The 15,299-nt window shown below is 55.4% G+C and overlaps 2 protein-coding genes across 8 annotated transcripts in view; one reads left to right on the plus strand and one right to left on the minus strand.

Moving 5' to 3' along the window:
* On the plus strand, positions 1 to 10,912 carry SQSTM1 (sequestosome 1). Its single transcript, XM_047730223.1, has 8 exons — positions 1 to 244; positions 2,026 to 2,121; positions 2,606 to 2,835; positions 2,948 to 3,089; positions 4,101 to 4,181; positions 8,519 to 8,730; positions 8,926 to 9,121; positions 10,061 to 10,912. Exons 1-8 carry the CDS (start codon positions 46 to 48, stop codon positions 10,210 to 10,212), a joined length of 1,308 nt encoding a protein of 435 aa, XP_047586179.1. The 5' UTR covers positions 1 to 45; the 3' UTR covers positions 10,213 to 10,912.
* Positions 10,476 to 15,299, minus strand: part of MRNIP (MRN complex interacting protein) — a 24,932-nt gene continuing 20,108 nt past the window's right edge. For 6 of the 7 annotated variants that reach the window (XM_047730234.1, XM_047730228.1, XM_047730230.1 and 3 more), the window contains one exon: positions 10,476 to 11,810. In XM_047730234.1, the coding sequence (XP_047586190.1) occupies positions 11,337 to 11,810 (474 nt within the window). In that variant the 3' untranslated portion in view covers positions 10,476 to 11,336. The remainder of the gene's footprint in view (positions 11,811 to 15,299) is intronic. The other variant, XM_047730235.1, reaches the window with a different exon arrangement.

Consider the following 15,299-nt stretch of genomic DNA (forward strand, 5'->3'; position numbering starts at 1 on the left):
GCCATCATCTGGGCCTGCTCGTCCCCAGTCGCCCGACCGGCAGTGATGGCGTCTCTCACCGTGAAGGCCTACCTTCTGGGCAAGGAGGAGACGGCCCGCGAGATCCGCCGCTTCAGCTTCTGCTTCAGCGCCGAGGCCGAGGCGGAGGGCGCGGCCGGGCCCGGGCCCTGCGAGCGGTTGCTGAGCCGGGTGGCTGCCCTGTTCCCGGTGCTGCGGCCCGGCGGCTTCCAGACGCACTACCGCGGTAAGCGGGCCGGGCGCCCTCGGGGGGCTGCGGGGAGCCGTGACGCCGGCGGGCAGGGCAGCACGGGGCGGGGCGGGCGGCTGCCTCTGCTCCTCCGGCCTGGGGGCGCCCGCGGGGTGGGGGTGGCGCTCCCGGCGGGGGTCGGGGCCGCCGTGACGTCCCCCTCCCCCCTCCCTGCCGTGACGTCGCAGGTCGGGGCCCGGGCGCACTGGGGCGTCCTCGCCTGCCGGCGGCGGGCACTCGGGTTACGCTGACCCTTTGCTGCGGCCGAGTCGGGGCTGCCTGGGGCCCGGGAAGAGCCGGCCCGCCGCGGAGGAAGGGCTGGCGGGGGAGGCGGGCCAACCAGCGCGGGGGAGGCTGGCCAACCACCACCGGGGCGCATGCAGGCGGCGCGGCGGGGCGGGCGAGCCGGGGGCGGCGCCGGCGGTGGGGAGGAGGCGGCGGGGAGGAGCGGGCGGGAGCGGCCTAGGAGCGCCGGAGGGCGGCCTGGGTGCGGACGTTCTCCCGCCGGTCGTGGGCAGGGGGACCCAGTCGGGCCGTCCTGCAGCAGTGTCAGCGGAGATGCCCAGGAACGCGCTCCGTCTCTTGCGGCGCGGGTGTGGGCCCTGGCCGCTGGGGGTGGGGCGGGGGAGCCGGTCGGGGCCGGGAGGGGGCGGGCAGCCAAGACCGGCCCCTGGGTGGGGCAGTGCGGAGCCTTCCCTAGGAGCGCTGCCAGCTGGCCCACCCGGTTCCTGGCTTGTTTGTTTTTGTGACAACTTCATGGAGCTCTAATCCACTTCCCGTGTAACTCCCCCATTGCGGGAACAGTTCTAGAGCCTTTACGTCACCTGAGAAAGGACCTAAGGTTTAGCTAAGGCATAGGTGGCTCTCCTTCTCCTCAGCTCTAAGCAACCGCTAATGTTTTTCTTGATGGATTTCCTTATTCTGGACGTTTCCTGTGGACAAGGAACCCTGTATTTTCCTCCTCTTTTGCAACTGGCTTGTACTCAGCGTAACACTTTCGAGGTTTAGGGGCTTGTAGCTTGTGTCTGGACTTCATTCCTTTTTGTGCTGAATAACAGGCCATTCTATGCACATAACCACGTTTTGTTCTTCCGCTCCTTAGCTGGTGGGGGTTTGGGTTATGATGTTTTGACGCTGCGCTTGTTCTTACGGCAGATGTTGTGTCCTGGGCCCACAGAGCGGGCGCAGCCTGCAGGTGCGGGGGTGTGGTTTGGCCTGCATGGTGGGACTTCAGCACCGTTTGCTAAACTAAAAATCAGAGAGTACATTACAAATCCTGTAGCTTTATTGGGGGCGGAAGCAGGCAGGTGGACTCCTCTTCTTGGCTTTCCTAAAAAGCCAAAGGCCAAGGCCTTTGGAGGGGCTGGGCCCCCCAGGAATCCGTCACTGGTGGGGGTCTGCTACAGTTGAAGATGGGTCTTGGCCTGGCCAGACGTGGACCGAGGCAGTGCCTGCTTAAGGGGCCGCTGGCTCAGAGGCAGAGTGGCAGCTGCAGTACGCCCCCACCAGCCGCCCCCCGCCCTCAGCAACCTCCATTCGCTGGCACATACTCTGTCTCCCGTCGGAACCCAGGGCCCATGTCGGAGAGCTTACCTTCCAGGCAGTGTCACAGTGAGTGGGCAGTCCGGCCTTTGCCCCGCCGGGCACTGGCTCACTCAGGTGTGCCTCAGTTCCTAGGCCTGCAGATGCCCCTCTAGTACCAGCCTGCCTCCTTCTCAGCAGCTTGGGTCCAACTGAGAAGCCTTTGGTGCTCACATGCTGTCTTGTAAACAATCTAGATGAGGATGGAGACTTGGTGGCCTTTTCCAGTGACGAGGAACTGACCATGGCACTGTCCTATGTGAAGGATGACATCTTCCGTATTTACATTAAAGGTAAAGGCTTGTTCTGGGGGCCCCCTGAAGCATGCTTCTTGCTGAATAAAACCTGCTTGAGGTTCTTGAGCAATCCCCTCCGAGGAGCAGGGAAGGTCCTGGGGTTCTTTAAGAGCTAGACTCTGTCCTCTCTGTGCTTGGCCTGAGAGAGGAGTCCCGCAGGGGTTGGGCCTGGGGATCTCTGGGTTCACTTTTGATGCTGCCCCAGCCAGGTGCCAGGGGCGGCTTTGGGGATGCAGTGGGGCGGCAGCACTCCCTGCGGCTTCTTGCTTGCCTGGGCCCCCTGTACTGGGTACCAGGCACAGGACTGCGAGCCTCATGGCAGGTTCTTGGGTCCCCTGCTGCTGTCACTTGAACAGCTGGGTTGCCCACGGACCCCGTGTCTGGAGAGCAGGACCAGGGGCCGGCTGACTGAAAGCCCCCCGCAGTGGGGATGAGCGGGAACCGTGGGGTCACACCTTCTGGCTCTCTGCCCTTCCTGCAGAGAAGAAGGATTGTCGGCGGGACCACCGCCCCCCGTGTGCTCAGGAGATGCCCCGCGGCCTGGTGCACCCCAACGTGATCTGCGACGGTTGCAATGGGCCAGTGGTAGGGACCCGCTACAAGTGCAGTGTCTGCCCGGACTACGACCTGTGTGCTGCCTGCGAGGGGAAGGGCCTGCACCGGGAGCACAGCAAGCTGGTTCTCCCTGCTGCCTTTGGGCCCTTCCCTGAGGTGAGCAGGGCTGTGCTGTAGGCGGGGTGGGGGGCATGGAGGGCCAGGAGCTGGAGGTGGGGAGTCCTCTGCTCTGGTGTCACTGGGCCCCTCCGTTCCTCCCCGCCCCCAGGGCTTCTCTCACAGCCGCTGGCTGCGGAAGCTGAAACACGGGCACTTTGGGTGGCCCGGCTGGGAGATGGGCCCACCAGGGAACTGGAGCCCGCGTCCTCCCCGGGCAGGGGATGCCCGGCCCAGCTCTGCAGCAGAACCAGGTGAGGCTTGCGTCTGCTGGCTTCCGATGGGGGAGGTGGCCAGCTGGCGGCCTGAGAGCCTTCCCCATGTCCTGCAGTCCTGCATGGCTGTGGTGGTATCCCTCAGCTCACAGAGCCTGGGGAGTGGGGAGCGTCCCCTTTCTCTTCCTTGCACACATAGAGTGCCCGAGGCTGCTCATTTGTCTGTACTAGCTGAGTGCTCAGCCCTAAACTGCACCCTCATCAAACTGTTTTTTTTTTTTAAAGATTTTATTTATTTGACAAGCTTCTGTTTTTTGTTTGTTTTTTTAAGATTTTATTTATTTATTTATTTGACAGAGAGAGAGAGAGAGAGATCACAAGTAGGCAGAGAGTCAGAGAGAGAGAGAGAGAAGCAGGCTCCCCGCTGAGCAAAGAGCCTGACGCGGGGCTCGATCCCAAGACACTGAGATCATGACCCGAGTCGAAGGCAGCGGCCTAATCCACTGAGCCACCCAGGCGCCCCAAGCTTCTGTTTTTTAAAGTGAGCTCTACACCCAGTGTGGGGTTTGAACTCCTAACCCTGAGCTCTGAGAGTTGTGTGCTCTCCTGACTGAGGCGGCCAGGGGCCCCTGCTCAAGTATTCTGGAGCACAGTCCCGAAGTGAAGAGCTTAACATCTGGCTTGTGTTCCAGAATTTTGGATTCTGGTTCTATTCTGATCTTATTAACTTAATGTCTTCTGATGTCCTCTTTCTTTGGAACAAAGGTGGGGATATTTGATCCTGATGGGGTTTGAGCTAGAACGTGGTCAGTATTGTAAAGTATATGTAGCAAATCCCCCATGGGCTGAGCACCAGGGGCACACAGGAGCCCGGAGCAGGAGAGAGTTCGGGAAGGCTGCCAGGACAAGACCCCCTCTCCCCGGGGGGATGGGGGGGGCACCTGTGAGGAAGGTGATAGGATCATATCAGGTACTGAAGTCTGCTTTGTACATTGTTTGTTTGTTGTTGTTGTTGTTTTTTTTTTTTTTTTTTTTTTTTGGAAACTGAAGCTGCTGGTCCGTCGGAGGATCCCAGTGTGAATTTCCTTAAGAATGTAGGGGAGAGTGTGGCGGCTGCCCTGAACCCTCTGGGTAAGTGGTGGCCTCTGTCCTTTGAGAGCAGCAGTGTTTTACTCGGTGAGGTGGTGGCTGGTGGGTTGCTTGTCACCACTTGGGTTGCCGTGGAGGAATGGTGACTTCCGGGCCCTGAGGGCTGGCCAGCATTTGTTGCTTCACGCCAGCCTTCGCCCGTGCGCTGTACCACAGGCCACTCAAAGTTGAATTCCCTGACACTTTCTGGAACTTTCCCTGTGGAGTGAAGTGGAATCCACAAGTGTTAGGTTGGGATGATCCCAGTAGCCTCTGCTACAGGGCTGGGCCCTGCGGCAGTGGGAGTCCACTAGGACTGAGACTTCTGGTTCAAGGGTGCAGTGGACCCCTGGTCTCTGACTAGAGGCGTGCTCCGCTTTGTGACTGCCATGGCAGCGAGTGTCCACGTGTGAACGGATGCTGATGGGAAGGGGAGGCAGGCCTGTTCTTGCCCCCAGCTTGAGGGCATTTCAGCTCCCCCTCCTTTGGGCGGGGATGGTGCTCAGTGGGGACCTCCTGGCGTTGCTCCTCCGTGAAACTGTGCTGACTGCAGTTTCACACTGGAGTTAAAGGCTCTGGAGAGCAAGGAAAAGAACGGCTGTTTTTAATGCTTTCTAGTGGGATAGCAGAGGGGCGGTGACCAGGTTCTCCTCAGGAGACAAGCTGGTGCTGAAGCCCAGCTGCTGCTCAAGATGCCGTGATGGGAGCCATGATTTGGGGGGATGGGAAGCTTCTCTTTGGAAGCTGGTAAATGGCCAGTGGTTCTCAAGGCTGGCTTGAGCCTCCGAATCACCAACATGGGGTGTTTTGTTTGTTTTTTGGTATGTTTTGGCGTATGGAAACTTGTCTAAAATTACTCTGAAGAACAAAGTCTTTCGCTAAAAGAACAAACCAGACAAGCCGGGGAGTCCCAAACCCCATTCTAGGTCCAGGTAGGGAACCTTGAAACTGCAGAGTCCCAGGTCCACCTTCTGGATTCTGGCAAATTGGTCGTGGGTCAGGCCTGGGAGCTGTGAATTTCAGAGGCTTGCCAGGGACTTTGAGTTCCACTTGCTGTCCATCGTGAGGCCCATCTGAGTGTATGACCTGTTTCAGAACTTGACCCGGATTTCCCACTTGGGACAGAGGGGAATAATTTTGGCCACGCTCAGAGGTGTAGGATAAGGGTAAAGGCCTTTTCAGGTCTTGCAGAGTGGTTGGGAGCTGCTGCGTACCCACTAGGGAGGAGCCTGAAGCTCTCGCACAAGGACAGTTTCAGTACCTATGCCTCTGAGTGGTTTCAGTTGAGGAAAGCCACTTGCGGAATTGATTAAACTCTATAGAACTCGGGGTATTTTCCTTCTTAGGAGGTCCTGACAGCTAGGATGACTCCTATGCTAATGGCCTAGAAGGGACTGTTCCCAGAGCAGGGGCCCAGAGGGACAGCCAGTAACACTTCCCAGAGGGCGGACTATATGAGTGACTCAGCAATTTTAAAGCACGGCCTCAAGGCCTTGTTTGGTAGGTGCCCTGAGAGCCAGCTGAGCAGGTCCACCGCTGAGGCCCAAGACCGCTCCCAGCCTGAGTTTGCAGTCACTGACCTCTGCGACCCAAAACTGCAGGTCCTTTCCTTGTCCCAGGGTCTTCAGAAGACCCTCCTCTTCACAGGCTCCGGGGGAAGCAGGCCACAACCAGTGGTACAGTCTGTAAGCCCTTAGGTCTCAGGTTATCATCTGCTGGAGAAATTGGGGTTCTAGAATCTCTCTGGTTCATTTATGGAAGTCCTGTCATTTGTCCACATAGAAAACCGAGACTGTGTATGGGTGTTTATTGTATTTCCTTCCAATTTTTCTGTTTGCTTGAACCTTTTTTTTTTTTAAGATTTATAAAAAAAAAAAAAAAGATTTATTTAGAGCACGTGTGGGGGAGGGGCAGAGGGAGAGAGCATCTCAGGCAGACTTCCCAGTGCGTGCAGAGCCCGATGCGGGGCTCCACCTCACGACCCTGAGATCGTGACCTGAGTTGAAACTAAGAGCCCGAAAGCTCAACTGACTGAGCCACTCAGACACCCATGCTTGAACCATTCATGACGAAAAGTTGGGGGAGGATAGAAGAAGAAAAAGGACTTAAATATTCAGATGAGGGTATTGGCAGCTAAGCCCGCTTTTATCTCTCTTTGCTCCTCACGCTGTACCAAATTAGCAGTAAAGGGATTAAACACAGGAATATAAAGCAACATGGACAAAGAAAAGGGGGAAAAAGTGCTAGAGAAGGTAAGAAGACCTCACACCTTGAATGGTGGGAAAAGAGTTTGAGGGTGGTGACCAGCAGCGTGGAAACCCACGTGCCTGCTCAGGGGTCCTGGGGCCTGTCAGGAAAGGCCAAGGAACTGGGTAGGGGGTGGTGTGGGTGGTTGAAGGCCGCTCTTCAGGATCATGTGGAGATCACTGGCTGGTCAGCCGGCTGCTGGTCGTTGCCCACACACACACACGAGACCTGATGCTTTGTTGCTGGAGCATTTGACCCAGGGAAACTTCAGCCCTAGGGACACAGGGCAGGGTGAGGCACTAGCCTGAAATTGGGTAGGGGTGTCTGGCTGGGGTGTGAAGGGGCAGTGGGTCTGGCTGGGGTGTCCCTGCTCAGTAGAGGCCGGACAGGCCAGAGCCAGATCCCACAGCTCTGCCGCTTGGGATCCCGCTGCTTGGGCAGACACTCAGCCACCCTCCAGAGGGAGACGAATGATGGCTCTGGCCTCTCCGAGAGGGCCGTGGTAGGGTCCAAAGGCCACGGTCTCCAGTCTTTTGGGCACTTCCTGCACATGGACGAGAAGGAACTTGGGGACAGGCTTTACAGGAGAGAGAATGTCAGCATCCAGCTTTTCCATCCTTGAAAAAAGAACAAGATACAACTGGTATCTTAAGAGCAGATAAACAGTTCAAGAACATTTTTTTTTTTTTTTTTTTTTTTTTTAGAAATTAAGAAAAATAGCCAGAATAAAGAACTTTAAAAGAAGGCTTAGATTTTAAGGTTACTTCAAGGAAATACTCCAAAAACAAAATAGAGGTGAGAAGAGAGAAAAGGTGAGAAGAATCAAGGATTAATTCCTGGATGCCCAGGGTAGGACAGCTAACAGGAATTCTGTGAAGAACGCAGACAAAACTGAAGGAAGGAAATGAACAAAGAATATAAGACCATCTTGGCCCAGAGGACATTAACCTCTAGATTGAAAAGGACTCCAAGTGCCCTGGCCAGTGACCAGAAAAGATTCCACTCCAGACCTCATTGTCCTGGCGCAGAATCCTCTGGAGAACGGGAGGCTCTGGAAATGCTCCAGGTTACTCTAAGAGCTCGAGAGTTCCAGGGGCCAACACCGGAAGACTGTGGATCAACCAGTGACTGTGAACGTCTGAACAGAACTGGCTTCTCAACCTTGAGCGCCATTCCCAGCTGAAACGCTTAACGTATGAGGGCAGAGCAAAGCTGTATGTAGTGGCGTTCACCTGAATGCGGAGTGTGGTTTTCACTGAAGAGTTTCTGAAAGGACAGGGGAAGGGGAGCTAAGTGTTGATCTAGAACAAGAAGCAGTGAACTCGAGCCATCAGAGAAAAGGTGGCGTGGGGTGAAAGCTGTCTTTGGGGAGTGGGTGGGCTGTGTGTTGGGGCCAGGAATCTCTGCTTGAGCCTTCTGGAATGGTTGGAGTCTAAGCTGGGGGCATGTGGCCGTCTGAAAAATTAATTAGAAACAGCATCAGTGACTCTGCCCTCCGTCCCCTCAGTGGGCACGTGCACCCTTGTGAGGGGCTGCAGGCGACCTGCTGGCTGGCCCAGGCTTCCCTCCTAGTGGGCTTCCCACAAGGCCAAGCAGGATTCTTGGGTTTCCTGTCATTGCGCCGCAACCCCCCACCCAACGTGTGAGGCTTCGTGTGGTCCTGGGCGCTGTGGCTGGGGCTCTCTGGCCACATCTGCTATGTGGCTCCCTGTTTCTAGCCCGCTGCCCACATGGGGCAAACGGGGGCTCTTTATGGGCTTTCTGGCTCCAGTGCTGACCTGGGATGTTCACTGAGATTAGGTTGCATTAACTTGGAAGAAGAGGAAGGGCCAGTTAAGGTGCACAAGTCAGCAGACATGTGCTGGGAGCCAAGGTTTGGGGCCAGGGTACAGGCAGCAGTTAGCCCTTGGGGATCCTGAAGGGCAGATGAACGGCCATCTGCCTTGTGGCGGCGGTGTATGCTGGGTCCCTTCCCCACTACTCTGTGGGGCCACCTCCTACGCTGTGGGGTCCCCTCCCCACTACCCTGGGTCCCCAGCCAGGAGGCCCTCTGGAGACCTCAGAGGTGTTTGCTTCCTCCTCCGTCTCTGCAGGCATCGAAGTGGATATTGATGTGGAACACGGGGGGAAAAGAAGCCGCCTCACCCCTGTCTCTCCAGGCATCTCCAGCACCGAGGAGAAGTGCGGCTCTCAGCCGAGCAGCTGCTCTTCAGACCCCAGCAAACCGGATGGGGACCCAGAGGGCGTGGCGCAGTCCTTGGCGGAGCAGATGGACAAGGTTGCCCTGGAGTCAGGGCCACCCGAGGCAAGTGCTTCCTACCTCGACCCCCGGCCTGCACACAGCCCACCAGTCTGCGTTCCTGGCAGAGGGCCGTCTAGGGCGTTTGTGTCGTTCTGCAAACCCGCTGCTTGAATGTTCCTTACCATTTGCAGGAGTGGAGGCTGGGGGCAGGTGGGCTCGGTGCAGGGGTCCTGTGTGCTCACGGGATTTCTGTTCCAGGAGCAGATGGAGTCGGATAACTGCTCGGGAGGAGACGAAGACTGGACTCATTTGTCTTCAAAGGAAGTGGACCCGTCTACAGGGGAACTCCAGTCTCTACAGATGCCTGAATCTGAAGGGCCAGGCTCTCTAGACTCTTCCCAGGAAGGGCCCACGGGACTGAAGGAAGCTGCGTTGTACCCGCATCTGCCACCAGGCAAGTGGCTTCAAGCAGTTGTTTCTGCCTCTTTCTCTCTGAACATCCCCTCCCCTCTTTTTAGCGTCTGGACCCAGAATCACGAAGGCCGTCGGACTTAGAGTACGCCTCCAGTTTCCCTGAGGAAGGTGTCGACCTCTGGGCGGGGTCCATGGCCAGGGTCCCTTCTGAGCCAGGCAGGACACCCAGCAACGTGGAGAGGTGGTGTGTGTGCGGCAGTAAGACCCGGTGGCGACTGTGGCAGCCTGGAGCACAGCTGAGTAGCAGGGGACAGCTGATCCCTTGCTCAGGCTCGTTATTCTCACAATAACATTAAACAGTAAAACTGGTGAAAACACACCTGTGGGCCACATTTGGCCCTTTGGGCTACTGATACTAATCTCTGCCTTGGAGCAGGGACAGCAAGCTATCACTTATAGGCCAAGAACTGTTGTTTTAAAAAAAAAATTTTTACTTATTAGAGAGTATGAGCAGGGGGAGGGTGCGGGCAAAGGGAGAAGCAGGCTCCCTGCTATGCAGGGAATCCAATGCGGGCCTCGATCCCTGGACCCTGAGATCATGACCTGAGCCGAAGGCAGACACTTAACTGACTGAGCCCCTAGGCAGGTGCCCTGTTTTTTCACTTGGATATTGGTTGGGAAGAGGTCAAGATGTGAAAACTGGAAGAAGGTCAGATGTCCGTATTCGGGATGGAAGTTGCCGTGGAGCATGGCCGCGGCCTTCTGTTCAGACTCTGCAGTGTTTGCTGTAATGGCAGAAGCGAGTTAGGAGACCATACAGCCTTGCAGAGCTGCTCAAAATCCTCACCATCTGGCCTTTTCTGGAAAGCGCTTGTCTGGCTGGGAGGGTCGCTATGCCGGGCAGAGGGCTCGTGGAAGGGCTGGTCCCTTGGGTGCTGGCTGGCTGCCCCCCTCACGGCTTCTGTCCTCCTTCTGGCAGAGGCTGACCCCCGGCTCATCGAGTCCCTGTCACAGATGCTGTCCATGGGCTTCTCCGACGAAGGCGGCTGGCTCACCAGGCTCCTGCAGACCAAGAACTACGACATCGGGGCGGCGCTGGACACCATCCAGTATTCGAAGCACCCGTTGTGACAGCTTCTGCCCCTAGTCCCGTCCCCCTTCTTGTCTCCTGGTCGTGTTGAGCTAGTGTAGAACAGCGGGGCCCTCTCAGGGCCAGTTTCTCTGCATTCTTCTTCCAGAATCGGGGGTGGGGATGTACCAAGCCATCCAGGGCAGTAACGCAAGTGATGGGAGGGGGAGGCCCACGTGTGTGGCTGCTGATGTCGGAGAAGCGTCTGCCGGCTCCTGTGGGTGGACGAAGAGTCCTTGCTGGGAGGACGCGGAGGCCCGATGGCCTTCTGCTGCTCTCCCCCCACCAGGATCACACCAGCAGTCCAGAATGTCTTGCCTAATGGTCTCTGCTTTTTCTTTTTTTAATGACTATAATAGTAAGCTGACCTATAGTTGATTTTCACCAGAAACCTGATCGGCTCCAAGTTCAGAGTGAGGACAGCAGACATTCTGTCAGGTGGGGCAAGAGTGAGGATGGGGAGGACAGGGCAGACAAGGCAGTCCAAGCCTGGGCTTCTTGAATCTGTGACTGAGGAGGGGTTCAGAGAGGGAGGCTGGTGCTCACAGAATACCGCCTGTTCCATAACCACTCTAATTCTCTCACTTTTGAATATGGCTGTTGCTTTCACAGTAAGAAAACCCGTTTGTAACCATTCTGTTGCTGTGTTGCAAACAATCTGTAATTAAATGGTAATTAAATGGTATAAGCACTTTAATCCAAGATGTTGCAACCAGAGACGACTTGATAGTTTGTTCTTGTTGACAGTTTGTATAAATCATCCCTGGTCCTTTTTTTTTTTTTTTTTTTTTAAGATTTTATTTGAGAGCGAAAGTGAGGGAGAGAGGGAGGGAGGGAGGGAGGGAGGGATGGAAGCATGAGCAAGGGGAGGGGCAGAAGGAGAAGCAGACTCTCCCTTCCCTGTCCCCCGCAACCCCCAGGCAGGGAGCCAGATGCAGGACTCGATCCCAGGACCCTGAGATCATGACCTGAAGGCACAGGCTTTACCAACTGAGCCTCTCAGGTACTGCCCCCCTCCCATCCTATTTAAAAGCTAATTTTTTTTTTTTTTGGCAGTGGCCAAGAGGTCCAGGGGATAAGGGCTCATGTAACATGTGTCCGGGTGGGTAACCTTGTTTAAGTCACTTCACAGATCATCCTCAAAGTCCTCACCAGTTTTAAAAAGGTCACATAGTCGCACAAGTGGGGACTCCTGTACTCCTGTGACGAAGGGACTGCCCTTTGCCAGAGGACCAGTGTCCCGTGGTTGTCCGGAAGGCTTTACACAGGGCCTCTGAGACCCCGATGTGAAAGTGTGTGCAGGCCAGGGAAGTTTGGGTGCACCGAGTGGCCTGCTGGAGTGCCCTTCCCTTGGGGTCTGGACCCATAGGGTCCCCTGCTCAGCCAGTGCTGCCTCAGCATGCTTGGGGTCTCTCTGTAGGGCCAGTGAGGGCTCCATGTCTGCACGTGGGCCATTTCCAGGTGGCAGAAGGAATCGTTCCCACTTGGAAGATGTAGCTCTGACCTGTGGGGCCAGACGTGGAGAACCCACCCGAGGAACAGTTTCCCTGTCCTTGTGGCCCCCGCCTTCTTTGACCTTCCCCGCCAGGCCAGCTTCGTCCTGCAATGGAAATGACAGGAGAGAACCATGTCCTCTATTCTGAACAAGTGCCAGTGGCCTGGCAAGACCAAGGGAGGGGAGGGAAGGATCCCCACGCCTGCACTGCTGCTTTCTCCTCTCCGCCTTGAGGCTCCCACACGTCTCACTCTCTGTTCCACCTATTCTTCCTGCTCTCATCTGGTGGGTTAGCAAAGCAGGGCAAACAAATGCCCTCACCACCACCACCACCAGATTTCATGACCGGGCTTCCCTCAAGAGAATATTCCCACGGAAGCCTTAGAATCAGGTGCCTGAGACCATCTAGAAAGGGTGGAAGAGCTTCCGTCCTGTCTGCTCAGTGCCGGCAGATATGAAAGTCTCCGGAACCACGGGGAGGGTTTGGAGCTGTGGGAGTGGCTGCAGAGGACCCCAGGAGGAAGCAACCGCAGCACCGGGTCCTGACTGCCTATAGAGGAAGGCTCACGATGACAGGCAGGACCCTGCATCACAACCCCAGGGCGGTGTGGAAGAGGCTCGTGGTGCTCTGTTCCAGACGCAGTGCCCCTGACCTGCCGGGACTCCACTCAACTATGGTGCAGCCTGAGTTCCTCCCCTTCAAAACAAACTGCGCCCGTGTGAGCCTTCCCTGTGAGAATGCAGCTGAATGTTAACCTTGGGCCTGGCCCATCAGTAACTGCCATTATTCTATGACTCAGAGCTTCAGGGCCACACAGCTAGACGCAACATCAAAGTCTGACCTTTGCACTACCAGTTGAAGCTGGGCAGGCTGGCCTTGGCCTTGTTGGGGGATGGCAGAGACCGATGCCCGGCAGAGGGCCTTGGCCTCCGTGCCTGTGGCTCCTGTGAGACAACAGCTGAGCCTGCATTCTGCGGCCTTAAATGTGCAGTGGGGTCTGGCCTGCCAGGCGGGAAGCCTCTAGAATGAGCAGCGGTGTGGGGATGGCGTGGTGGGGTGGAGTGTGGGGTGCAGGGCAGGAGGACCCTGAGCTTACCTCTTACCACAGACACACCGAGGCAACAACTGCACGTATTGCAACTAACTGAAGACGCTGTGAAGCCAGCAGGACTGACTGTCTACGGCTGGCTGTAGCAAGGTCACATCACAAACGGTAGGAGGGGTGGACGTGTGGTCAGGAACCAAACCCCTGGAGTGACTGGCCACAGATGGGAAGGGCCTCACAAGCTCTGAGAACATGGGGTCAGACCCCACACTGGGCATCCCCGGCCTTGGGGACCTGCACTGGGCAAACCAGTCCCTGCATCACATCCGGCTTTGAAAATCTGGGGCCTAACACCCAGAGCTGGAGGGTGACAGGACACTAAGTCCCTGCCCTTAAAAAGCCAACATGCTGGGGCGCCTGGGTGGCTCAGTAGGTTAAGCCTCTGCCTTCAGCTCAGGTCATGATCTCAGGGTCCTGAGATCGAGTCCTCCACCGGGCTCTCTGCTCGGTGGGGAGTCTGCTTCCCTTCCTCTCTCTCTGCTGCCTCTCTACCTACTTGTGATCTCTGTCAAATGAATAAATAAAATCTTAAAAAAACAACAACAGAAAAACCAACATGCTTAAGAGCCCAGCCCAACACTGCATGGAAATAGCAGTCGGAAAAAGCACCCGGTATGCATGTGAAGGTTTAACGACTAATTTTAGGATGTGTGTTGGCAGGCCAGGGAGCTACAGTTTCCCCCCCCCCGGAATAACAGTACTGGCGGGGGGAGCATTTCACTTGCCCTGCCCCGGCCTGGACGAGCAAGTGCTCGCGGGAGCCAGCTCCATCCCCGTGCCAGCTCCAGGTGGGTGCTCTGCTCCAGCACCCCTTCGGTCTTACTCCACCCAACCCCCCTGCCTGCAGAGTGGCTCCTGCCCTGGGGGTGGGGGCAGGGACCAGTGTGCCAGCCTGCCCTCCTGGCTAGCTATGAAGGGGGCAAGCCCGGTGCTCTAGTGCCCCCACTGCTATTGTGGGGCTGACTCAGGCCCTGCTCCTGAGAACCCCTGGTGGCTGCGGCTGGACCTCTAAGGTGCTGGGAACAGACCGTGCCCGTGTAGCCGCAGCAGGGAAGCAGGGCACTGCGGCCAGCCCCACCTGCAAGCACGCCCATAGTGGCCACAGTTCAGACACAACAGGGGCACACCGCTCACAGGGGACACCCCTAGCACCACGGCATGGTTCTGCTGACCATGTGGGACTGCACTACAGAGCAGCACAGGAACGCTTCTCCATGAAGCCACTATTTGCAAGAGCAGGAGACAGCTGACCTACCTAATCTATAGAAACAAATAGAATCAGACAAAATGAGGAGACAGAGGACCATGTCCCAAATGAAAGAATGGGACAAAATCACAGAAAAAGAACTAAACAAAATGGAAATAAGCAATATGCTGGATAAACAGTTCAAAACAATGGTAAGAAATGGTTGCTGAACTTGAGAGGTAAGTGGGTAAACTCTGAGACTGTCAACAAAGAGATAAAAATGGTAAAAAATACACCAGAAGGAATTGGTGGCAGATTAGAGGATGCGGAAGACCGACTCAGCGACCTCGAAGACAGGGTCATGGAAAGCACCATGCTGAACGCAAAAATAATGAGAAATGAGACCAGGTGAGAGGACCTCTAAGATACCAGCAAACTTCACAACATTCACATTGTAGGGGTCTCAAAAGAAGAAGAGAGATGCGGCAGAAAATTTATCTGAAGAAACAATAGCTAAAATCCTCCCTAATCTGGGGAAGGAAACAGATATCCAGAACTAGGAAGCACAGAAAGCCCCAAACAGGATTCCCACACAGGACATAATGAAGATGGCAAAATCAAAGAGAAGATTTTTTCTATTTATTTGATAGAGATCACAAGTAGGCAGAGAGGCAGGCAGAGAGAGAGAGGGGGAAGCAGGCTCCCTGCTGAGCAGAGAGCCCAATGCGGGGCTCAATCCCAGGACCCTGAGATCATGACCTGAGCCGAAGGCAGAGGCTTAACCCACTGAGCCACCCAGGCACCCTTCAAAGAGAAGATCTTAAAAGCAATCAGAGCAAAGCAAACATACATACAAGGGAAACGCCATAAGGCTATATGCTGATTTTCTGTAGAAACTCTGCAGGCCAGAAAAGAGTGGCATGACACACTCGAAGTGCTGAAAGGAAAAACCCACAGTCAGGAATATTCTACCTGGTAAGACCGTTATTCAGACTTTTAAACGTGCTAAATAGTTCCCCAGACCAAATTCAAAGGATCACCACTAAATCAACCTTTACAAAAAATATTAAAGGAACTTTAACAAGAAAGAAAAGCCCTTAAGTGGAGGAAAATTATGAAGGGAAAAAATCCAACAGGGGAAAGCAAACATCTAGTAAAGGTAGTGGGTTAATCACTTATAAAGCCCCTATGGAGATTAAAATGCAAAAGTAGTAAAATCAGTGATATCTACAGATAGTAGTCAAGGCACACACACAAAAGATATAAAATAAACACATAAAATGTGGAGGGGGAAGTAACAAT

The sequence above is a fragment of the Lutra lutra genome, chromosome 5, assembly GCF_902655055.1.
Source record: "Lutra lutra chromosome 5, mLutLut1.2, whole genome shotgun sequence".
Lineage (NCBI taxonomy): Eukaryota > Metazoa > Chordata > Mammalia > Carnivora > Mustelidae > Lutra > Lutra lutra.